General features: G+C 41.7%; 1 protein-coding gene across 3 annotated transcripts in view; it reads left to right on the top strand.

Annotated features, from left to right (window-relative positions):
* The window catches only part of IFRD2 (interferon related developmental regulator 2), a 25,215-nt gene extending 260 nt beyond the window's left edge, over positions 1–24,955 (top strand). The window contains exons 1-12 of one of the 3 annotated variants that reach the window (XM_042453520.1): positions 1,308–1,657; positions 11,471–11,587; positions 12,470–12,554; positions 13,948–14,072; positions 16,083–16,240; positions 16,391–16,441; positions 18,487–18,668; positions 18,920–19,025; positions 20,719–20,856; positions 21,958–22,086; positions 22,542–22,637; positions 24,200–24,955. In XM_042453520.1, the coding sequence (XP_042309454.1) occupies positions 11,491–11,587; positions 12,470–12,554; positions 13,948–14,072; positions 16,083–16,240; positions 16,391–16,441; positions 18,487–18,668; positions 18,920–19,025; positions 20,719–20,856; positions 21,958–22,086; positions 22,542–22,637; positions 24,200–24,280 (1,248 nt within the window). In that variant the 5' untranslated portion in view covers positions 1,308–1,657; positions 11,471–11,490 and the 3' untranslated portion in view covers positions 24,281–24,955. Of the gene's footprint in view, positions 1–1,307; positions 1,658–10,249; positions 10,271–11,470; positions 11,588–12,469; positions 12,555–13,947; positions 14,073–16,082; positions 16,241–16,390; positions 16,442–18,486; positions 18,669–18,919; positions 19,026–20,718; positions 20,857–21,957; positions 22,087–22,541; positions 22,638–24,199 lie in introns of those variants that run through there. The other 2 variants (XM_042453521.1, XM_042453519.1) reach the window with 2 other exon arrangements.
* The last annotated feature ends 75 nt before the right edge of the window (positions 24,956–25,030 follow it).

Below are 25,030 nucleotides of genomic sequence, written 5' to 3'. Positions count from 1 at the left end.
TGGAGGACACTGAGGGGAAATGGAGGACAGGACCAAAGAAGGGCTACAAACACTCATAGGAATGGAAACCCATGCTTCTTAGTCAGGCTCACAATGGAGGACACTGAGGGGAAATGGAGGACAGGACCAAAGAAGGGCTACAAACACTCATAGGAATGGAAACCCATGCTTCTTAGTCAGGCTCACAATGGAGGACACTGAGGGGAAATGGAGGACAGGACCAGGTAAAAGAGAAAAACACTCACAAATGTGAATCCATGGTTTTTAGTCAGGCTCACAATGGAGGACAGGGCTGAGGGGAAATGGAGGACGGGGCCAAAGAAGGGCAAAGCCGGAATACAAACCCATGCCTTTTAAGCTCCAAAGGGAGGGCGCCACCAAAGAACAACTTAAAGCACTCATATAAATGCAAACCCATGCTTCTTAGTCAGGCTCAGAATGCAGGACGTTGGGGGGAAATGGAGGACAGGACCAAAAAACAGCTAAAGACACTCAGACATGTAAATCCATGCTTCTTAGTTGGGCTCAAAGTGGAGGACACTCAAGAGAAACGGAGGACAGGACCAAATGAAAGTTAAAGATGCTCCCATGAGTGTAAAGCCTTGCTTAGCCATGCCCCAGAAGGAGGACGTTCAAGAAAAATGTAGGACATGACCAAAGAACAGGTTAAACACTCATAGAAATGCCAATCCATGCTTCTTAGTCAGGCTCAGAATGGAGGACATTGAGGAGGACGCGGTCTTTCTCTTTCTATGCCTTCTCCCTCTTTTCTAGGAGTTGTGTCTTCTCAAAGCATGTCCAAAGTAGAACAGTCTCTGTTCATCATCTTGGCTTCTAGAGAGAGTTCAGGCTTGGTTTTCTCATTGATTTCTCTTTTCAGCAGCCCAGGTATCTATAGAATTCTTCTCCAGAACCACATTTCGAATGAGTTCAGTTTCTTCTTATAGCCTTTCTTCACTGTCCAGCTTTAACAACCATACCTACAATCTGGAAATACAATGCCATGAACATTTCTAACTTTAGTATTCAGTGATATATCTCTACACTTCAGGATATTGTTTAGTTCCTTCATAACTGTCTTCCAAGGCCTAGTCTTCTTCTGATTTCTTGACTGTAGTCTCCATTTTGATTAACGACTGAGCCAAAGCATGGGAAATCTTGAGCTGTTTCAAGGTCTTCGGTGTCTGCTTTTAAGTTATCCAAGTCATGTTTCTTGGTTTTTACCAGAGCATTCACAGAAATGCGCATTATCGCATGTGTGGCCATCCATCTGCATTTGGATGCTGTGCATTTGCAGCTGGGAGAGGGTGAACAGATGCAAATTTGTGCAGGAAAGTGAAGACAATTAACTGTCAATGCAAATGCACAAATATGCACACAGGTTTGCATAGTGGTAGAATTCAAAGACATAGCCATCTTAGTCTGTAGAATCAGTACTTAGAGAGGACTTGTAGCACCTTTGAGAGTAACTGAAAGAAATTGGCAGCATGAGCTTTCATAGACTTCAGCTTACTTCCTCAGATGCATTTGTCTACATGCATAGACTAGCCCCACCACATCTGGTGGTTCACTTTGAGGAACAGGCATGCTGGACCTGAGGAGATAGCCCTGCTGTTATGGACTGAGCTGGGGAAAAGCCAGCATTACATCTACCCAGGTAAGCAAAAGTTACAAAAGAAGAACAACTTACGGCCCGAACAGACAGGCCAAAATAAAACTGCTCTGAGTCACTTTGGAGGTATGCTGTTTCAATGGCACACACACCTTAAGAGGCCAGAAGCTGCACCAAAGCTGCTACCCAGTTCTTAGGACTGGAGTGTGGCTTTGGCGCAGCTTCCAGGCTCTTAGGACGCATGCATACCTCCAGACACGCAGCAGCTTTATTTTGGCCTGCCTGTTCGGGCCCTTAATGACAGTCATTCTTCTCTTCAGAAGTCCTTCTAACTAGAATCTATATGATCCACCAAGAGAGCCCATGTGGTCAAGTGGTTTGAGCACTGGACTATGCCTCTGGAGATCAGGGTTTGAATCCCCGCTCAGCCATGAAAGCCCATGGGCAAATCTCACTCCCTCAGTCTCAGAGGAAGACAATGGGAAACCCCCTCTGAAGAAACCTGCCAAGAAAACCCTGTGATAGGATCGCCTTGGGGTCGCCATAAGTTGGAAAGGACTTAAAGGCACACAACACACACACATATGATCAAATTGCCATTCTGAGATTCCCCCTCCCAACCCCTACTCTTTCCTTTCCAAAACTTGAGCATTTGTTGGTACAGATAAGAATGCTTCTGATTATTCTGTATGACAACCCAAATGAAGCTTGTTGATTTCCTAAGTTACTTGGAGAAATTACTCCCTTTGAGCCACAGCTTCTAGAAGCCACAGGCCAGGGTATGGGACTCTGTGACTTGTAGTCTAAAACATAACCTTTCTGAGTGCCACAGGTGTTAAACTGAGTATAAAGTCCTGTGTTGCCATGATGATATACTGCATCGCTTGTGAGCCATGAGACTGGCCACTTGTGCTTAGTCTGACGCATTTGCATGTGTAGATTATTTTAACTGTTTTAAATTTTATGGTAATTTTAAAAAATGTTTTTGTCTGTGAGCTGACTTGGGTCCCTTCTGGGAGAAAGGTGGCATACAAATTAATCAGTTTGTTTTATTGGTGGACAAAGAATTTGAATGGGACTTCCAGGTAAAATCAGTGCTGTTACAATCCTGGTTGTTGCTGAGTTGAGAAACCTCTGTGTCCTCACAGTAGTATCACTTCACATTGCATGGGGGGGGGATCCTCATGACTGGATATCCCTCTTAAGGCAAAACTATTCCCTCTACATTTAAAAAGAAAGGACTAATGTGTCAAGAAGAAATTCATTTAGTCCTATGAAGCCCTACCTGTAGCTGGAAGCAATGCTGACCTAAAGTACAGTAGTTGTACCTCAGAGATAACTAGTTCACAGAGAGTGAAAATTACACCTGCTAACTAACATCCAGATTGATATTATTTCAGTTGTATCAAGGTATACGTGTTTTTATCAAATGCTTTCCCTTCCCTAGTGTACACTTGGTATTTATTGTAGTTTTCCATTTACTGCTGTACATGAAACAAGAACAAGTAGCATTATTTCTTGATATGTATGAACCAAGCTGTTCCCTTAACAACACAAACCCAAAGTGATAATTGTAGTATTAAAGCTACTACCATGTGATAAGAAATAAACTGCTTTTACTTAAAGCAGTTTAAGTTGTTGGTGTCCAGGGCCCTTTAACATTTAAGCCTTGTTGGACTAGAGGAGAGTGCATGGGAGTAGAAGATGCGAAGAAAATAACCTTCTTGTGACTCAGTTTTTAGTTTTTCAGACTGCTTAGATACCTGAATTGATCTATGTAAACTAATATTCTTTGGTTTTGAAGTCTGCAGTGGGCCTTAATTGAACAGCAGAACTATTGAAGATACTATGCTTATTATTTAAGAAGACCAACATGGCTCACATTGCTAGACATCTAGGCAGAAATTCCCAGAGAATAGATGGCAGTAAAAGTAGAAATCTCCATAAAGTGACAAATGCAGTCTAATTCTCCTGTAGTGCATGCAAGTTAAGCGGGTGTGTGTGTGTGTGAAGGTGAACTTGTTGTGTTTGTCACCAAGAACACAGCTGGGAACACAATACCTCTGTCCTTTTGTGTTTACTTTTTGATGTCAATGTTGAGGTAAGCACCTGTTTTTTCACCTGTGTGATGTGGAACTCTCCAGCAGGGCTGTTGGAAAACAAATTGGCTTGCTGTCCATCTCACCGCTTGTTATTACTTGCCTGTGGTATCATCTGGAAAATGTGGGGTGCTCACTCTTTTGAAAGCAAACACCCAGCTGATGCTGTTTATGCAATTGTCTTGAAAGAACATTGTCTGGACCTTCCTATGCGTACTTTGTGTGCATAGCACATCGCTTTAGAACATTGTTTTGGGTGCAGAGCAATTAGGCAGTTTATTCTTCTGGAAACATGAAAACTGAAGCTTTCTAAATTTATGATAACCTGTGGTGGCAAGTTATCTGTGCCCTAGTAGTATCTTGTCTTAACTGCTGAGTGTGAGGTGTTGTCTTCTAAGACCACCTGAAAACTTCAGTTGATTAGAATTATAGTAGATAATGGCACTACCTTTCTCCAGTGTTGGGATTGTGTGGTCCTGTGAGACTATGCTGATGGTAGCAGTGCTGCTGGTAGGGTCTCCCAAGTCAGACAGGCGTTTTCTGAGGAGACAGACTAAATGTGCCAAACAGCTACTGGGCAGCAGCAGTATTGAAGGGATAATACTATCACCATAAATCAAAGCTGACTTGACAGCAGTTAACAACAACAATTCTGCTGACTTGGGAGAGATGATAATATAGAAATGTTCTTGCTATTAGTATGTCTTGTTAATTCTGTGGCAACTCCACTGGCTCCCTATATTTTTGCAGAACGTTTCAAAATGCCATATAGGTTTCTCAAGGATTGCCTGCTCTCACACAAAGCTATTAATTCCTGGATCTCCAGGGGAGACCCTTCTCCAGATTCCTTCATCCAGATCTTTATTGTTTTGCACATTTGATAATATTAAGTTGCCTCACATTTTTGTTGTGTAAAAATATGTTAAATCCAATTTCATTCTGCTAGAGGGGTATGTTTTGATTTCCAATTAGGAAATCAATATCTTAATAAAAGAATAATTCCTTTATGGAAATCTACTGAGACCCATCCTCTGATGTTCTTGTGCTCTGTCAGTGTGCTCAGGAAAACTCTGAATGCACTCTGAATTTTCTCCCACTCACCAAATGTTATTTCTTTTTTGTCACAGACTCTTGCCTGTTCAAATTGCTGCTTCAATACCCTCCTTTTTCTAATCTGGTTATTTAAAAAAAGAAAGAAAGATAGTACATTATTGGCAAGCCATGATCCATTTTTAAATCCTTTTGATTTCAGTTGGAGAGTTAAGCTTATGGTAGATTGGGTCCAATGAATTTTTAATTTTAATTTTGTAGTTCTGTTTATGCATATTACATATATTGTGCCTTCCATCCAGTGAGTTCAAGGTGGTTCATCAAGCTCTCCTCTTCCATACTTTACTTTCACAACAATCCTATGCCTGGTTCAAGATCACTCAGTAAGTTCCATGACCTAATGGAGATTTGACTCTAGATAAAGTCCAAAACTTTAACCATTACACCATATTGCCTCCACTTTATCCTCTTTTCTTTATCTGCTTATCAGAGTCTTTGCCTTGTGCAAATCATAGCCTTGCTTCCAGAGAGCTGTTCTCTTAACAGAAAGGTGTCACTCTGCTATTTTAGGCAATTCCACACACACTCATGAATGCAGTAAGAGAAAGGTGCATGGGAGTGAATGGAGCATATGTTATGTATGTGTCCCAAAGCTATGTTTAGTATGTTGAAACAGAGAAGTAAAAGAAGTGGTTTTGGTCCATTAGGAAGAAAAATGGGAAAATCATAATTAGGCAGCACTTTTATTAGGACCATCCAAAACAGTGAACAATTTTTACATTCTTGCAAACTCTTTTGTCAGGTTGAGTCTTAATAAACTTTGCTTGGAAGGTAGGAGAGGAGGCAGAAACCAGGTTGATCTTGAAGCCACAGTTTGCTTTCTTTTACAGTGTTAAAATGGAATCTAGGAGGAGATTGCCGGTTCCCTTGACAGAGAGTGAGCCAGGTTTTAAGGAGGAGCACCCAGACCACCTGATGGCATAGAATTGTTATCTGCTTGGCAGCCTTGTAGAACTCATCGTCCTGTTCTTTTGGTATCTCTGCAGCCCAGTTTGCAGGAGCTGAAAATAAGCACAACATCTGCTGGTTCTTTGTGCAAAAGTTCGCCCATACATCCTGTGAGTCCTGCTGCCCTCATGGACTCCCTGCAAGAAGCCAACTGTGAGGGAAAATACTTTGCTCTGCCCTCTGCTTTTGGGGTATGGGATACCTGCATCACCCTAGTGGTGATTGACAACTCCCATGGGATCTGGTGCTAGAGTGATAACATAGACCTTCCTTTGTACTACACTATGTGGAGCTGTGAGGCCCTGTTTACTGTGGAGCCCAGTTGTGAACTCAGCAATATGCTTTAATCTGGCTCGTGCCTTCAGTGCAGCCTTTTCCTTGCATTGGGCATGAAGCCAGTAGCCTGTTAACCCTTCAGTGACACTCCTTTGACACAGCCTATTTTGCAAGCTGCCTTTGGTCATGTGGAGAGTTCCTCCCAGCTATGTTGTAATTGAAATTGCTGCTAGGAGGCCGGAGCTACATTATCTTTCATCTCTAAATTTGATTACAGACAGTCTTTCCCCCCCTTTCTAACCCTGTTTGGCTGCTGGGTGGGGAGGTGGAACAAAGTAAAACCCTCGTGTGGGCCATACATAGCCCTTGAATACTCCAGATTCCTCAGACCAACCTTTTTCTTCCCTTTTTTCCCCAAAAAAAAAAGAGAATTATAGTGCTGTGGTTCTACTTTTAACAACCATGATGACAACATCCTGTGGAATCCTGGGACTTATAGTCTGGTGAGGTGCTAGAGAATCTCTGGGACTGAGCATTCTAAGCACCTTGGAAAATTATAAATCCCAGGATTTACATAAGGTGGGACCATGACAACTAAAGCGGAACAATAGTGCAGTAATTCTGTAGTGTGAAAGGGCCCCAGAACTGGATTTCCAACCACTTCCACTTTTTTTTCTTGGGGGAGGGAATTTTGGCACTCTGCAAGCCTGAGAGATTCCCTGTGGTAGAAACTTGGCCCCTGGACCCACTACATTGTTCAGCCCTATTCTGAGGTTTACCAACCCTCTGCTCCTATATGAGAGGCAAGAAATGGATTAAGTGTATACTTGGTTGGGGACATTTTTATTTTGTTTTGTTTTATTTTGGATTGAACAACTTTTTCCATCAGGAAAAATTTGGCATTTGTACAACAGTATGATTTTAAAAAGAAAAAAACCACAGAACACACACTTGAATTGTTAACAGCTGTTTGATCAGACTGTTGTCTGCCAGATATACCAATAATCACAAATACTTTATACAGTCGTTAACTAACCTTCCTTTCATTCCCACCTGATGAAGAGGGCTAGTTAACTCAAAAGCTTGCACATCTTTTGTCGCTCATGTTTTATATAGCTCTGATAACATGGTCATATCCTAATTCTTGCAGAGTAACCCCCCGCCAGTGCCTTTGGACTGCATACAACTTTAATTTATCACATCCTGGCCATGTATAGCAGGGAAAGGGTGGCTAGCTTGGCCTAGTAACTTGGCTGTTTTCCCAGACATCCCCTCCTCCTCACTTCTGTATGGGGTTAGCTAAGGAGAAGCATGCTTCCAGGCTGCTAAATATGCCTGAGCTGCTTCCGCATACAGTTCTGGGAGGTTTTGTGCCTCTCAGGAACCAGTTGATGGAAGCTACTGCTATGAGTAGCCAGAGCCTTCAGAGCAGACCACCACAACCTTTTTGCAGTTTTGTTTGTTAATGTAATGTTTAATATAAACTTAATAGTGCTATGTTAATTTATGTAAGGGATAGGGATTTAATTCAGATTTATTGTATTGCCTTGTGAATTTTTATGTATTTTATTTTGTACTTATTGTAGCCTGCCTTGATTCTTTCGGGAAAAGGCGGGATATAGATAAATCATATTATTTACTGTATATACTCATTTATAAGTCTAGAAATTTTAGTCAAAAAATTGACCCAAAAATTTGGGTCGACTTATCCACGGGTCAATGTAAGTACTGGACTTTAACTTTTTCATATATATATATATATATATATATATGGAGCAATCCCCTTTCTCTGAATAGAGTGGTAAAAGGCAAGAGCTTAGTCTATCCTGGGAGCACCAAAAAGAAGCATGGATCCCTTCTAGTCTCTCATCCATCCTTTAGGATGAGCACAAAGAACTTTGACTGCCAGAATTTTCTAAGTTCTTTGGCATCCTCCTCCTTTGCATCATCCTTTGTTAGATGCCCTGAAGTTTTATCCTCAACTTATCCATGGGTCATATCAAAATCCATAATTTTGGCCCCAAAACCTGCCCTCGACTTATACATGAGGTCGACTTATAGTCAATATACAGTATTATTATTGTTACACAATTATTAGCCAAGCTCCTAAAAGCCAGCCTGTGCTCTGTCTTTTAGCATCAAGGTTAAGGATCAAATACCCTAAAACAACCAGAACTTGACTGATCTTGAAAACTAAGCAGGGTCAGCCCTGGTTAGTACTTGGATGGGAGACTACCAAGAAGTACCAGGTGCTGTAGGCTATGTTTCAGAGGAAGGCACTGGAAAAACCATCTCTGAGGATTCCTTGCCTAAAAAAACCCTATGAAATTCATGGGGTTCATAGAATCATAGAATTGGAAGAAACCACAAGGGCCATCCAGTCCAACCGCTGTAAGTCAACAGGCGACTTGACAGCACATACACACATGAGAATTTTACCTCTTCTCAACCTTCACTTTGGTTAGAGGCCTGCATTTTACAAGCTGAGGCTTCATCTCTTAATTTCTAAAATCTTTCCATTCATAGCAGATAAAATTAAGTCATGCATTGTACTGCTTGTATCGCTGAAGATATGAGGGTTAAGTCAGAGTCAGCTTGAATGCATATAACAACAGGGAAAGAAATTAGTTTTTGAAGAGGAATGAGAATATTTTCCTCTTCTTTTTTAGTTTCCCACCACCACTCCACCTAGACCTTCACAACTTTGTATTATTATTATTTGGGGTTAAGGAGGGAGGAGGATTGTGGGATTTTAGTCTGTGTCAGGAAGGAGGGAGCATTTGTTTGCTCCTTTGGCACATCTGATGGCTTTTGTCCCAGTACTGTCAGTAGAAACAAGTTTTGTATGTGATGACGTGGACTGTCATTTTCTCTGGTTGACCAGAGTAGGAGTCCAGATTGTGGCTGGACTGCAACTTCCAGCAGCTTTAGCCAGCAGAGCCAGTGGGAAGTAATGCTGGGAGTTGCAGTTCAGTTGCAATGCTTCCCAGGTGATCTGATGTGGGGGACCAGCAGTAATTTTTTTTCCATAACGTGCCAGGTATCAACACTGTATTTGTGCCCACTGTTTCTTTCTTTTCTGGAAGCGTTGCCAGTGACTAGTAGCCATGAGAACAACATCTTCATGGGTTGTTCTCTGGTGTGGTTCTCTGTTTCTGCGCTCGTTTGACAGTAAACATCCCTACCGTTATCACCATCATCTTCCTTCTGCACATTACATACAAACTAAATGTAACAGGCTTTGCCTTTGGTGGCCCATTCTCTACCCTTTCTTGTGGACTTTAGCAAAACTCTTGTGGGCTTCAGCCACCATTGATTATCCTTTAAATAAGGATTTGGAAACTAGTTAGCAGATGTTGCATTAAGAAATGCATCCACTCTTGAAGGACAACACATGCCTTTTACAACTTCAGGTGGAAGGCATTGTAATGTCCACCTTTGTGTGGCCAACCTGAGAGCGTCCTGCATTACTTGCTGACTTGTGCATTAACTCTGAATGTGTGGCATAAGTTCCCCCTTTCCACTAGTGAAGAATTATCAGCATTGGTTGGACTTGTAAAACAGAAGGAGTTTAAAAGGGGGGGGGAGTTAACAAATGATTACACAACCAAAGCTGTGACTTCTGTCAGAAACAAAATCAGGATTTGGCACCTATGTAGGAAATAAAAACTGGAAGCCTCCAAAAAAAATCAGCAGAAAACAGGAAACGTGAAACATGTATCCTGTTTTTTGGCAGCTAAGTGCAATAAATTCCATTTGAATCTCCATGAGTTTGTTGGTTTAAAAAAGTTTGTGGTAGTATAAATTTGTGTTACGCAGTAGTTTAAAAAAAATATTATTGCCAATTGCTGAAATGAGTAACTAAATTTTGCAACTGGATCTCTTTATTTTTTTAACGCTTTCTGTTATTCTCACTTCATAACCATTTGCTGTGCAGCTTATTTCTTCCAGAGTAAACAGTGAATTTACCCAGGTGTCTTTTTAGGGGTACTGAATAAAGCTGAGATCCCTGAAAGTTGGAAAGGATTAAAGAGTGACCTTCTCCTGTTTGCCTCCCACTTGCTCTTTCCATATGATACTGATTATCTTCTGGTCCAGACCTTGAATACTTATCAGAGGGGTGTGTCTAAGCTGACAGCTCATTTCAACCGCAAGCTCATTGCTATCCAGTGCTAGGGAAAGTATTCCCAGATATGAAAAGACTGAATAACTCTTCTGTCTTTGGGTAAGTGGAAGGTGGCATTCCCCACTGCCCCTGCCAGCTGGCTGAATTTTTCATCCTTGATTTTGGGGACAGTCTAATTCACCAGAGCTGCCATGACTTTCTTGATAAGTCAGTGCTTTATACGACATCCAGCTGCTAGACAGGTTCACTGTATGGTGGAGCTTGGGAGAGTGAGGTGTCCTGAAAGGACAAGAAGAGAAGCATGGTAGATGTTAGTGAAGATACCAGCTTGAGTGTAAACTCAAATGAACAGGAGTATGACTGGCTGTTAGGTAGTCATATGGTGGACTGGTTTTATGAGGCCTAGTCAAGTTCTACTATCTCCTTGCAGGGGCTGCTTAATTCTCTGTATTATATTGCCAGTGTGGTGTAGTAGTTTAAGTGCTGGTCTAGAATTTGGGAGTTCTAGGGTTCAACTTCACCACTCATTAGGTGACTTTTGGCCCAGGTAATTGTGAGAACAGAGTGGGGAGGAAAGCATGTGTTCCACCTGCAGCTCATCAGAGGAAATGTGAGATATAACTATAACAATCAGTGAGAAGGATTTTTAAGAGCCCACTAATTGCAGGTGCATGGTAAAATGTTTACTTGTATGAATGTGGAGTGTTGTCATATGAAATGGTGTGGAGACTATTACTCCTGCTTCTCCCAAGCTTTCTCATCAAATGTGGTAAAATTCTCCTCACTTTTTTGACTTAGCACAGCCAGCCAGTCAGCTTGTCAAGTGATGATGCTTAAACCGTAATAATTAAAATTCAAAAAATATATAAACCATGTTAGGTTGTTCTTCTTGTTGTTTGCCTTCAGATCATTTCCCAAGTTGTGATGACCCTAAGGCAATCCTATTACAGGTTTTTCTTGGCAAGTTTTGTTAAGAGGAAGTGTGCGTTTGTCTTCCTCTGAGGCTGAGACAATTTGACTTGTTCATGATCACCATGTGGGTTTCTGTGACTGAGCATGGATTTGAACCCTGATCCCCAGAGTCCTAGTCCTGCATTCAAACCACTACAACACTCTGGCTCTCCCCGTGGTGAATTACTGCTTGGTAAATAATCATATGTAATTGTCCGTAGTTGCTGGGGAAAAGGAAACTCTCTTTTCTTCAGGTAAAGTTTACAGCATGGAAGGACTCAGTGCAGCAGGTTCCTTGTCCAGGTGAACATACAACCCACTCCTACTCCTTTTCACTTCTTTCTTCAGGAGCTCGCAGCAATGCCAAGATGGAGTCCCAGGCCAGTGACGATGAGGCAGCCAGTGAAGTGCTAAGTCATTACAGCAGTGCCAGTGAGACTACCAGTGTAGCTGAGGAAGTGCCAGGTAAGTGTGAGTAAGGAGTAGTGTGGTTCTGTTTGTGTATTTAAAAAAAACACCTTAGAATTTTGTAACAACATTTCAGTTACATAACTCTGGATGTCTGGATGTTCCATACAATATATTTTTTCCAGGAAGGTATCCCAAAAAGTATGCAGAAGTGTGACCAAATGGATGGGGAAGGAATTGAGAAGGAAGGCCTGCTATTCATAAAAAAAATGGAAAGGGGGAAGTACATCTATAAAGATTTTAAGAAAAATTTTCACTGTGTGTTTAGGCTCATAAGAGTCTCATACCTCAGGCAACCACACAGGGAATATTTACAAGAGTTGGTTTTTCAGGGTTGCCAATGACTCAGGTTTACATTAGCAGATAGGGTCATAAATCAGCAGGCTAACAAAAAAGCAATAAGCTGACATGTGATGATGGTTGGTTGTATTAGAAATGAAATGAAGTGTTTTAGGATATTGTTGTAGATACCATACTTTACCCTATGATCACAGACAAAAACACTTACAGAGATTTTGTTTTGCATGACCCTTCCACCAAACTGGTAATCAAAAATGGCTTTCAGCCAAATATTTAAAAATATAAAAGGCTTCTATGCTTTTCTTAAACCTTCATTCATTACAATATAATTTCATCTGAACTAGCACTGTTAAGCTAACACCAGCTGCCAGAACAATTCATAACTCAAGAATTGCCAAATGTGTGTTGAACAAAAACTCTTTTGAAATGCTAGGATAATGAATCCTTTTGTAGCATTGCCATTGGTTACTCACTGGCTGTCCTTGATCTACTTGCTTTAGGAGTGGAAGATCAGCTGGCTACAGGGCTGGCCTGTCAGATATGGCTTTGATGCTTTTTCTCTTCTGCTGCTGTTTACAGGGGGTGAGGCTGTAGATGAGCAGGCACAGCAAGAGGAGGTTGAAGATAAACTGAAGGAATGCATTGACAATGTGATGGATAAGAGGTGAGGCCCATGTACCATTCTCAGGCTGAATTTACACACTGGGTCATGTGAAGCTTCCAAAAGCTCATTGATGATGATGATATTGTGTATAGTGTAATACAGACTGAGTCTCCCTTATCTAGAATTCAAAAATTCAAAATATTCAAAAAGCCAAATCTTATTTAAAGGATAGCTGAGATAGTAACCTTGGCTTTTTGATGGTTCAGTGTACATAAACTTTGTTTCATGCACAAAATTATTTTAAAATATTGCATGAAAGATCTTCAGGCTATGTATAGAAGGTGTATGTGAAATATAAATCAATTTTGTATTTAAACTTCAATCCATCTTCAAGATATTTTATTATGTACATATATTCAAATACAAAATAAAAATCCAAAAACACTTCTAGCCCCATGTATTTCAGATAAGGAAGACTCAACCTGTAGTCTGACATAGTCTGCATTGCAGGCAGCTAGTAAACTAGAATTGGAGTTCAGGGCTGGAAGTGGGTTTGCAGATTATGAGTTGGTCTGGATTTTATATGGTAAGGGTGGGCAAAATGTAGTCCATTGAATGCATGCAGTCCCTGGACACCATTTATCTGGGCCATAGTCTTCCCAATCCACCCACCCCTGCACAATTTTTTTTTTTATTGGCATGATTTTGGGGGCAATTTTTGCCCTTAAATCACACAATAGGTTCCCAGTTGTGTGAAATACACAAAAATATTTCTCATAAACAGCAGAATTGTCCTGCTCCCAAACATCTTTTTTTTCTGCTGTCCCTCTCAAAGGGGCAACAGGAAGTGACATTTTGAGAGGGACTGCAGAAGAAAATTGAGATATTTGGGCATACTATTTTTTGGGGGGTGCAGGTCATGGAGGAGGTCTGGTGAATTACATAAAATATAAATATTGCTGCCTTGTGTAAGTTCAACTGAATGCTGCAAATAGTCCTGGATCCCTAGTATGTACACACTCTTAAAATTTTTAAAAAGTGATATGTCTATTAACCATGTGTATTAACCAGTGTACTTCATCAGTGTTGAATTTAGCATTTAACACCAAATACAGAACATGGCTATTGTGTTGCAGTTGAACACAAAGCCACTGATGACTACATGAGGTTTTTCATCAGTGACACAAAAGACTTCACTATTCTGCACAATTCTTTTTTTGTTGCTGCCCCCCCCCTTTCTGTACTAAAAATATATGAAAAGTTTACACTAAAATAAAATTAAACTATTCACAATATTAAAACAATTCAAAAGAGAAAAGAATCTAATTGTGCATTATTCGAATGACTTGTAATTTTTGGTGTAAACTTTCAGTGCTTGGGGGAGGGGACAATCAAGACAGTGTTCCCAGACTGTGACACCTCCCTCTCTTTTTCTGTCTCAATGCTTTCCTAGTGCCAAGACACGACAGCTTGCTCTTGAAAGCCTACAGCTAGCATTCTCCTCCAAGACACTCTTTGACTTCCTTTTGGAACGTAGGTTCACCCTCATGGATTCCTTAGAGAAGTGCCTGAAGAAAGGTGGGTTTTCCTAGCCTATGGGACTGTCCTTTTATATAGTACTTGGGGCATAAAATCATAGAATCTTAGAGTTGGGAGGGCCATCTCATCCTTCCCCCTTGCTTTCATGAATAAACAGCTAAAGCACCCTGAAAGATCCCCCTCAGCCTGTTTGAAGACCTCCAAAGAAGGGGAGTTCACCACATTTTGAGGTAGTCTGGTCCATTGTCGAGCAGTGCATACAGTACAGAAGTTCTTAATGTTTAGCTGGAATCTCTTTTCTTGTCATTGAATCCATTGGTTCGTGTTCGAGTCTCTGGAGCTGCAGAAAACAAACTTGGTACATCTTCTATATGACATCCTTTCATATATTTAAAGATGGCTATCATACCACTCCTCAGTTTTCTCCAAGCTAAACTTACCCCAATCCTTTAGTCTTCCTCATAAGGCTTGGTTTCCAGATTTTGGTCATCCTTCACTGGTCATGTTCCAGCCTGTCAGTATCCTTCTTGAACTGTGGTGCCCAGAACGGTACATAGTATGCCATATGAAGTCTTAACCAAAGCAGAATAGAGTGGCACTACTGCTTCCCTTGATCTGGACGCTATATTGTTGTTGATTCAACCAAGGATTGCAGTGACTTTTTCGGCTGCTACATCACATTGTTGACTCATATTTAGCTTGTAGTCTACTAAGACCCTTAGATCCTTTTCACATATACAGCTTTCAAGCCAGGAGTCACCCATCCTGTATTTGCATTTGTCCTGCCTAGAAGTAGTACCTTACATTTATTCCTGTTGAAATTCATTTCGTTAGTTTTGGGCCAGTTCTCCAATATGTCAAGATCCTTTTGAATCCTGTTCCTGTCCTCTAGGACATTAGTTAATTTGAAAAGCATGCCTTCTTTCAGCATCTAAGTCATTTACAAAGATGTTAAAACAACACTGGGCCCAGCACAGAACACTTATTCACTCCACTATTCACATCTCTCCGGGGTGAAGAATAACCATTGGTGAGCGCTCAGGGTTTGATCTGTCAAACAATTACAGATCCACCTAACTATAGCACTGTGTATCCTAATCAAAGCACTTTCAATTCCACTTGGTTTTAGCAGGAGCAGCTACTCAAATCTCTCCCCTGGAACTCTTGGACTATAACGTAGTTTGGGTGGACTGTGTCACCAATGTAATTGTTTTTAAATGTAATACTCTTTGATTCATATTGGTATCTTACTGCTATTTGCAATTTGCTTTTGCTGATAAAAGTGAATCACGTGCTTATTGGTATAATGTTGATCACTACAATAGCCTTGTAAGATAGGCCATTGTGGTCATCCTAATATTACTCATGGTTGCAGGAGGTGATAGTGGCTTGCCACATGCAATGAAGTTTGAATCAAAGTATCCTGGCTGCCACAGTTATTGTAAGAGCTCAAAATTTAGACAATATGTAGCCAAACTTGCAAAATGAGTTGGACTGTCTTAGAAGAAGGAAGAGTCCCTTTTTTCTTAATTTTCTGTTAGCCTTCTTGGTGGCTGCACCAACCCTCTGGAATGTCCTCCCACAGCAGGCTAGGCTGGCCTTCTCCTGCTTTCCTTTTGCCAGTAGGCAAAAATATTTTTATTCAAGCAGGCTTTTAATATATAATGCAGCATAGTGGGTAAGAAGATAAGGAAATGCAAGCTTTAATTGGCTTCTTCCATCCTTGAGAACTGATAAAGCCTTGGTGATAATGAAGAAAAGTGCATCTCTCCATGTGTGTCATTAGTACCCAACCTGTTTTTTAGCTGTGTTCTTGATGCAGTCTTTGAAATGCCCTTTACATCCTATAGGCAAGTTTTTGTCTTAAGCCACCATACACTGTTGTGAAAGATTTTGCTCAGGCAGAATTTAAAGCATACCATTTCCTGTCCTTCCTGTACCTGCACAATTCATCACCCCATTGTGACTCCTGTGTTCAGTAGTGTAATACATATGTGTCTAGTGCCATTTGTAGATTTTGTAGAGCAGCTGTTGTCTTTTTCCTCACAGGTAAAGGGGAGGAGCAGTCCCTTGCTGCTACTGTTCTTACACTACTGTGCCTTCAGATGGGCTCAGGGCCTGAAGGGGAGGAAGTGTTTCGCAGCCTGAAGCCTCTCCTCATCACCATCCTGACTGACTCCTCAGCCAGCCCAATAGCTCGACAAAGCGTGAGTAAAATGTTTTTCTTCTGTCTTGTAGTGAACCTTGATGTGTGAGAGAACTTGTGGGAAGGGGAAGCATTGCCTGGGGCTTTATAAAACATTGAAAGCAATTGTTCAGAATGTCTTTGTCACTGACTTGCTTTTTCACCCTTATAGTGTGCCACAGCTCTGGGGATGTGCTGCTATATCGCTGCTGCTGACATGGAGGTAAATGCTGCAAACACTTTAACTTAACACACTATGACTATAAATCTGAAAGCAATACAACCCTTCAGGCATGATTTTATATATTTTCTTATACTGAAATAAACCATGTGAGCAGGGCTAAGGTGTTCTTACCTCTTTAAGAGAAATGAATTTGGGCATTTTCTGGTTCTCTTATACACAACTGAATACTTAATGGAATTTACAGAGCGCTCAGTTTTGCTGTCTTAAATATTCTAGACAAGCCACTGGAATAGAAAAGGAAATAGTTTCTCAGCAATGAAAGAAACACCACAGTTTTAACATGGGGAAGGAACTTCTTTTACTTTAGAAGTTTGCTTTTTAAAAAATTTATTTATTCCATTTTATAAAACTATTCCTCCAAGAAACTCATGTTGGTTTACATGAGATTAGTCAGAGCCACATGAGGTGTCTTAGACAGGAACTTAACAGCTGGCTCCCAAGTTTACAACTGAGTAAGAATTTGGAACTTGGGTCTTCAGACTCTAATCATTACACTAGAAGGATGCAGTGGATAGAATAGAAAATTAAACTCTTGACTCTCTCTCTCTGCATACTAATATATGGGGATTGCCAGATATAGATAAGCTTTTGGTAGACTGGAATGCATACCACTCTCAAACACTTTTAGAGAGTGCTCATTAGTTTGAAAGTGGACACTGCTTTGAAAGTGATTTTGAAGCTGGCCACATTTGGGTAAGTCAGGCTGTTTTGTACTGGGGGTGGGGACAGACCTCATCTTGTTTATTTTCACTTAGCTCAAACTAGAAAGAGAAATGTGATTTTCCAAAGTTCCTTTACACATGTGGCCTGCTGGCCTTATGGTTAAATAATCTCTTGAGTTCTTACATGCAGGCTTTGTGTGTTATTGACTAGACTTTAATTTGATAAATGAACAATTGTTTATTTGCTGCTTGGGAAGCTACTAAGAGAGTCAATCAAGTAGCTATAAAAAAGTGGACTTTCTCTAGAACTGGGTAGAGCATTTGAGCTCTGCTGCAGTTGGGCATGATTACAGGCTTCATAGTCAAGTGCTTGTTGAATTTGATGGCTCAAGGCCTCATTTGGTTTAGCAGTGGAGAACCAGGATTTCTGAATGGACCCATTTTCCAAACACTGGAGAGGTTAATGGATCAGAGCCAGGGAAAATACTTGGCGCAGGTGCTTTTAGAGACTTTGGGATGTATATGCATGGCAGGGGGTTGGACTGGATGGCCCTTGTGGTCTCTTCCAACTCTACGATTCTATGATTCTATATTTATTGGGAGAATAAGAGAAACCCATAGGGATCCCCTGATGTCTTGGACCCTAAGGATTGGCAGTTACCTAGAAGCAATCATCCTATGCTCCTTGTGCTGACAAGTTTCTAGGACTAGAAGTTGACAACTACAGATACTCCTAACCAACCACTATTCCATCACTCCATCCTCAGCAATGCTGCCTGGCCTCTTAGTGGTAAGACAGGCAAAGGAGCTGCTGTGGATAAGAAGACAGTAGAAATTGCTGGCAGGATGTTTTAAGGGGTAAGTGGGGAACTTTCCAAAGTCTGGGGAAATCCTCACATGCCCCCTGGTCAGAAGATCACTCTTGTCCAGATCACCCCCATTAAAACAGATTTTTTTTTAAATTGGAAAAAGCGCCCCCCCCCCCCCAGGCTTGTTTTATGGAAGAGAATTTTTACTAGGTTTTATGGGATTCTGCCTATCTGAGGCACAGAAAAAGCTCTTCTTCCTTTCCACTGGCCCCAAATGTTACCAGTAGTTACTTTTGTTCCATCACTGGATTCTGAAAGCTGAAATGAATAAGGACATCATAACAGAGGTGCTTGCAGGATACCTCTGATTAAAAACATGGGGGTAGGTGGTAACTGTCTGGGATTGATAGCTAGCCTGACCTGGGAATAAATTGCACCCCAGGATGGTGCTTAACTATTTAATTAGAAGCTCTCTTCTATCTTAATGTCATCCACAATATTAATCATTCATCTTGTTTCTGTGAGAACTGACTGCCTGCCATCCCTTTTTTAGGATCTGGTTTCCTGTCTTGCTTGCCTAGAGGGTATCTTTGGCACTTCTTGCAGCACAGATGCCAACTTGGTGCCCTCCCACCACAGCCCTCTACTCCAGAACTTGCATTGCAGTGCACTCCAGTCATGGTCTCTGCTCCTCACCATCTGCCCAAGCACCCAGATCAAGAAAATCCTGGACAAGTGAGTGAACAGTCTTGCCAGTCAGTGTTTCTTCTAGGCTAGAGAATCCTGTTTTGTTCATTTCTGGCTGTAATAGATGACAGAAAATGTAGATTTGGTGCTTTTATTTAATCAACTCACAATTGCCTGTCCTTCTGGTTCTTTAGGGACATAGTCAGGGCTCTGAGAAAGGGACTGAATGGACCTTTTGGTGGTTTATTTTGTTAAGATTGTCATTCTCCTTTCTCCTTCTCTTTCTCCCCCTTCTCCAGTCACTTACCTACATTGCCTCTGATGCTCTCCAGTGATAATGTCAACCTTCGGATTGTTGTGGGTGAAACAATTGCACTTCTGTTTGAACTGGCCCGAGACATGGAGGTATGCTAGCATCCTTCTGATTCTTGCATAGGCATTAACATTGTCCCTTGTCTGTTAATGGCCATTTTCTGATGACTGTGCAGAAACATACCCAATCCCATCCCCCAGTAGTGGTCAGGGGCATTGTGTCATTGAATGCCAGCTGCTGGATATAACAATAGGAGCAGCCCTTTGCTCTCAGGTACAGCTTGTTGGTTCCCCAGGGGCATCTGAGTGGCCAGTGGGTGACACAAGATGCTGGACTAAATGAATATTTGGTTTGAACTAGCAGAGAAGCTCTTAGGTCCCCTTCTGATAGATTGGAATACAGTGGACCCTTGTTATACGCTGGAGTTTGGTTCCAAGATCCCCCGTGTATAACAAAATCCATGGATGCTAAAGTCCCATTAAATATAATGACATAGCAAAATGGAAAATCAAGGTTTGATATTTGAAATTTATACTTTTTTTGAACATTTTCAAACCGTGTATACTTGAATCCGTGTATAAAAAATCTGTGTATAAGAAGGGCCGGCTGTATTTAGTTAGTTAGTTTGTTTGTTAATTTGTATGCCATCTTTCCCCCAGAAGGGACCATTATTATTCTTATTAACATTTATTTATAGAGCGCTGTAAAGTTTGCATAGCTCTTTATATAGTAAGGATCAAATAAAATAAGAAAGAAAAAAGAATAAAAACCTGCCAAGCAGTGTACAATTGAAAACAACATTACATGATTAAAATATCTCTAAAATAATACTAACTATATTATTATTAATATAAGGTGGCTCACAGAAAAAAAACATTTTTAAAGCATTAGAATAACATTTAAAATAGTCAAAATCATCTTAAAAAATTATAAAATTAAATTAATAATAATAGTAATAATAATAATAATAAATAAAATTTATTTGTATCCTGCCCCTCTGAGAACAATTGGGGCGGTCTTTTAAATATGCAAAATTTAAAAGACACAATTAAAACACACATACTCCATAAAACCACCCTGGTATGGTTATATATTAAATGCTTGCTTAAATAAAAACAACTTGTCAGTGAAAGGAAGTGAGGGAGGGGGCCAGCCTAGCTTCCTTTGGGAGGGAATTCCAGAGGTTAGGAGCAGCCGCTGAGAAGGCTCACCAAGCAAGCCTGTAATGGTGGCAGGACCAAGAGAAAGCCTTCCCCCAAAGAGCTTAGTGTTCTGACAGGCTCATATGGGGAAAACTGAGTGAGGTGGTTGTAGCTTGTTTTGGATTGTTGTCATCCAGGATCAAGTTGTTCCTGTTTCTTCCACATGCTTTTTTTATTACATGAGAGGTGACAGTGGCAATCCCTGAGCTTTCCTTTAACATGGTGGTAGTCAAAGGCTGCTTTTAGACGACCCCGTTTTGAGTAAATGTTAGCACAATTCACATACTGTAAGTGTGTACTCATCAATTGTTTGTGGCCAATCAACAGACTTGGGGCACAAGGCACCCTGTTCCCTCAGGGTAATCAGGTGGATGTGGACTTCCATCACTGCATTAGAGACTCTCAGAGACAATATATGTCCTGCTGGGTTAGGTAAAGAGAGAATGGGAAATGGGTGTGAAAAACAAGGTTTAGAGCTGCACCCTCTCTCTGACCCTCAATGCCACTCACTGGCTTTTCAAAAGAATGTGACTTCAAAGTAGAAGCTTTAGGGTGGCATCCTACCACCTTTTCTTTGCCACAGGATGATTTCTTTTATGAGGACACTGACCTGCTGTGCACAAAATTGAAAGCCTTGGCCACAGACAGCAACAAGTACCGAGCCAAAACAGACAGACGCAAGCAGCGCTCCATTTTTCGTGATGTGCTACATTTCATTGAGGTAATTTGCCTGCTCTTGCCTGTTCAGTAAGCTTTTTTGGTAGTGTGTGAATAGGGGGGCGGTCTTCTCCCTTAGCATTTCTTCAGCCCTGAATTTTCTCAAAAGGCAGAGGCCCACGGACTCAAACCTACTTTGAATCTGTCTGGTTCCCCTCATCCCCACCCCATTCCAGACGTGTGAAGCACAGCCTGTAGCAGTCCATTCCTGAGGAAAGTACAGTCTATGTATGTTTAGGGGAATTATCCTCTCCATGCCCCCTTTTCCATATTGTTTCACTTGTCCCAAGGCTGCAGGCCTGGCCTTTAAAATACTGTATATCGTCAACTGTAAGTTGACCTCATGTATAAATCCAGGTTAGGTTTTGGGGCCAAAATTACGGATTTTGATATGACCCATTCTTAAGTCAAGGATAAAACTTAGGGCTTCATAAGAAAAGGATCTAAAAGATGAAGCAAAGGAAAACAGTGCTGAAGAACTTACAAAATTCCAGCAGGCATAACTGTTTTTGCTTGCACTAAAGGCTGAATCAGTGCTTCCAGAACAGATTACACTCTTGTCTTTCATCAGGAGATTGTTCCCTTTTTGATAACAGTTAAAATACAGTACTTACACTGACCCATGGATGAGAACTCTGTTTTTTTTTGGGGGGGGGGGGGTCAATTTTTAGGCTAAAATTTCTAGACTTATACCTGAGTATATACAGTAGCTCCCAAGGTACATCTTAGATTCAATCACTGGGCTAGCTTCCTATTTTCCCATGCGAACAACTAAAAGAAATGTGACATTGACTGCCACTTTCTTGATTCTAAAAAAGCCAATACCAGAACTGCTTGGACAGCATTCGCATTTTGTTTCTCAGCATACTGTACCCAAGAAACAGTTCAATACATACCCAGAACTCTGTAGAGTTGGTATGTTGGCAGAACAGGTGCTACTCAAATTGCTTGAGTAGAATCAGAAATGCCCATGCACAAATGCTTTTTTCATATCTATGAAGTGGCTGGTCTTACAAAGCTATCAGTGAGGGGCTGGATGGGGTCAGGCAACAGACTTCTGCCCTTTGCTGTGGACCCTCTAAATACCTTTTCTTCCCTGATCCAGAATGGGGAGTGTCATGAAGAAACTATCAAGTTTGGATTGGAGTGTATGTATGTGGACAGCTGGGCAAGAAGGAGAATGTACAATGCCTTCAAAGAGACTCTTGGCTCTGGAGTCAGGCACCATCTGCAGGTAAAGACTGAGGACAGCTAAGGCAAGAAAGGCTGTGCCTTTGTATGTTTGGGGAAGGGGGCAAGTCTGCTGCCCATCATAACATTCCACAGTACCTCCCAGCCCTGATGCTCTCCCGATGTGTTGAACTACAACTACCTAATGGCTGTATATGTATGTATGTACACACACACACACATGTATGTATGTATGTATATATATTTATGGGTTTTATGCTTTATGAATTTTATGACTTTTTGCTGTAACTAATTATATTTTATATTTTGGTCTATGACTGCAAATAAATGATGGTGAACTCCCATAATCCCCTTTGCCTACATTTGAGCAGTGCCAGCCTGGGGGAAGCTGCTGTTATACAAAGCATTACAGTTTGAAGGTCCATTTCCCCAGCTGTGTCTACCTCTCCTGGAGCCCACATTCTCTCTAATGGCTGTGCTTTCCTCTGTTTTCTCTAGAACAATGAGTTGCTGCGTGAGATATTTGGCCTGGGCCCTCCACTAGTTCTGGATGCTGCAGCTGTTAAGGCCAGTAAGATCTCCCGCTTTGAAAAGGTATGTGAGCAGCATTGCTAGTATCTCTATCTTAGTAAGAACTTGGTGTCTTTCTGTGATGCCAGTGAACTACCTGCCTCTTCCCCACCAAAGACACCTTACCACAAGCAGTAAAACCACTAGAAAAGAAAGTGTGTCCACACTGGATTTTCTAGCACTAGTGCAGTGTACAGTAGCTGAAAATGCAAGGCTCCAGAAAACGGACTGAAAACCAGCTGCTGGGGGACAAATGGGGGTACTGGGAAAGTCTCTTGCCTTCATGTTCTGCTTGTGAATAGTCCAGATATTACCTGCTTGGCAGTAATGTTTGCCTTGATGATCACTTTTTCCTCTGTTATAGGGGGCTTCTGTGTTCTGGGTTTTTTTTTTCTGTAGCTAAAATAGAATGGATGATGAGAAGTCTCTGATCTGGATGTGGAAAAATCTTGTTTCGCACACATATATCAGAATATGTAGCCCTCTAGACAGTTCTGAGCATCGTTCCTAGCTAGCACAGCCACTGGTCAAATTTTGTTTTTTGATCTACTTTCTATTCTTGTGATCTAATTCTGTGAGGGTCTATCCAGATCCCCTGAGCTGGGGAATATACAACTTTGCCAGCTATTGCCAGAGTCCAACTCACATCAGTGCCAGTCAGCACAGACAACATGGGTAGGTAGAAGTTGCAGTCCAGCAATATCTGGAGTCAAGGTAATTCCCAACTTGAGATGTAAACAATCAGCCCTTGGTAGCCGCGGGGGAACCATTCTCCCCCCCTCCCCCAGTGGATACCAAAATACATGGATGCTCAAGTCTCATTGTCCCTAATGGCAGTGCAGCCACATGGCCATGCTGTCACTGGGGACAAATGCACTGGAGTCCTCTCTCCCTCTCCTTCCTTCCTTCCTTCCTTCTTCTGTCCTCTCTCTGAGGCGTCTGCCCCAGGCTTGCCTTTGGAGGTGGAGGCTGGAGCCCCATCGGCTAGAAGGAGCCAGGGCTTGAGTCTCAGAGCCCCCCAGGACAAAACCTCCAGGCTTTGAACTGCCCCTGAAGTCAAGCCTGGGGCAGAAGCCTTGAGGGGGAGTGGAGAGAGGTGGGAGGGAGGGAGGACTTAAGTCTGATTGTCCCCAATGGCAGCACAGCTGTGTGCATGCGCTGCCATTGGGAGCAATGCGGGCTTGCTGTCTGCAGATGGTCAAAACCACAAATGGCAAGTCTGTGGATATTGAGGTCCCACTTTAAAGTGCACCTGCACCAATCACAGACTTGCCATCTGTGGTTTGAGCTTCCGTAGACAGCAAGCCCCAGCTTTCTGAATGGACACACATGCATGTGGTGGCACAAGTAGGAGTGCACACCCATTGAGAAGAACAGGACTTAATTGTCCCATGGTTTTTACTATCTGCGAGGGCGGCAGAATGTCTGAAACGGATCCCCCCATGGATAGCAAGGGCACACTGTATATGTCACTTTGTACAAAACCTAAGAGAATTAGATCATGTGTATCTTGTTTTTTTCTTGGTGTGTGCAAACATCTCAATCAGGATTCCTCCGCTAATTTCTTTCTACTCTTTCTCCACCAGCACCTATACAACTCAGCCGCCTTCAAAGCCCGGACTAAAGCAAGGAGCCGTGTTCGGGATAAGCGAGCAGATGTCCTTTGAAGAGAATTTGTTGTTTTCTCCTCCTTGTCCTTCTGCCTTCCATACAAGCCAATGAACTACAGACCTGGACCACTGTGAATGTTTTGGATTTGGGGAGGAGAGAGGTGCCATTTGGGACACCGGGCACTGTTGCTTCAATTCATTCAAACGCCAGCCTTGTGCCATGCTCCTGCAGCTCCCCCACTGTTGTACGGGGGCTTTTATATATGTACAGAATAATATTTAAACTGTCTTGGATGTTTGAATTATGGTGGGATGGCTATGGGCAGGTGCCATTTTAAAAATTTTAACCAAAAATCTAAGCGAGGTTGGGCAGTGGGAGAGTGATTCCCATCCTCCACTGCCTTTTTTAAAGCCAGTGATTCTGTTTGTTTGTGTAGCCTCCCCTCCCTGTCTCCACTGCTGAAGGTATTCTGCAGTTACTCTTGCAATGTTTTACTGTGTCATCAAGGACTGGGACTTCTACCTGTGCACTCGTGGACTTTCCCACTGGTGAACTTGTAAGAGGTTGGTTTGGGGTAAAAGTCCCAATCAGAGGCAGTAAAGAGGAATGGCTTTAGATTGGTGCCTTGGGTTCTTCCCCACTGGTGTTTGAGGTATTTTGCCTTGGGACAAATGAAATGTACCTTAGAAATCAGTGTACTTGATTAAAGACTGGGCTGACTGCATCGTGAAGGGGCTTATGCTACTTTTCTGCTCAAACAGCTGCTAATTTTTAATTGTCAACTCCATTGTTTATTCTCTGCTGTA

The sequence above is a fragment of the Sceloporus undulatus genome, chromosome 2 (genome assembly GCF_019175285.1).
Source record: "Sceloporus undulatus isolate JIND9_A2432 ecotype Alabama chromosome 2, SceUnd_v1.1, whole genome shotgun sequence".
NCBI classification, from domain to species: domain Eukaryota; kingdom Metazoa; phylum Chordata; class Lepidosauria; order Squamata; family Phrynosomatidae; genus Sceloporus; species Sceloporus undulatus.
The sequence above is the reverse complement of the archived record's forward strand: the minus strand, read 5'-3'. Positions and strand labels throughout refer to the sequence as shown.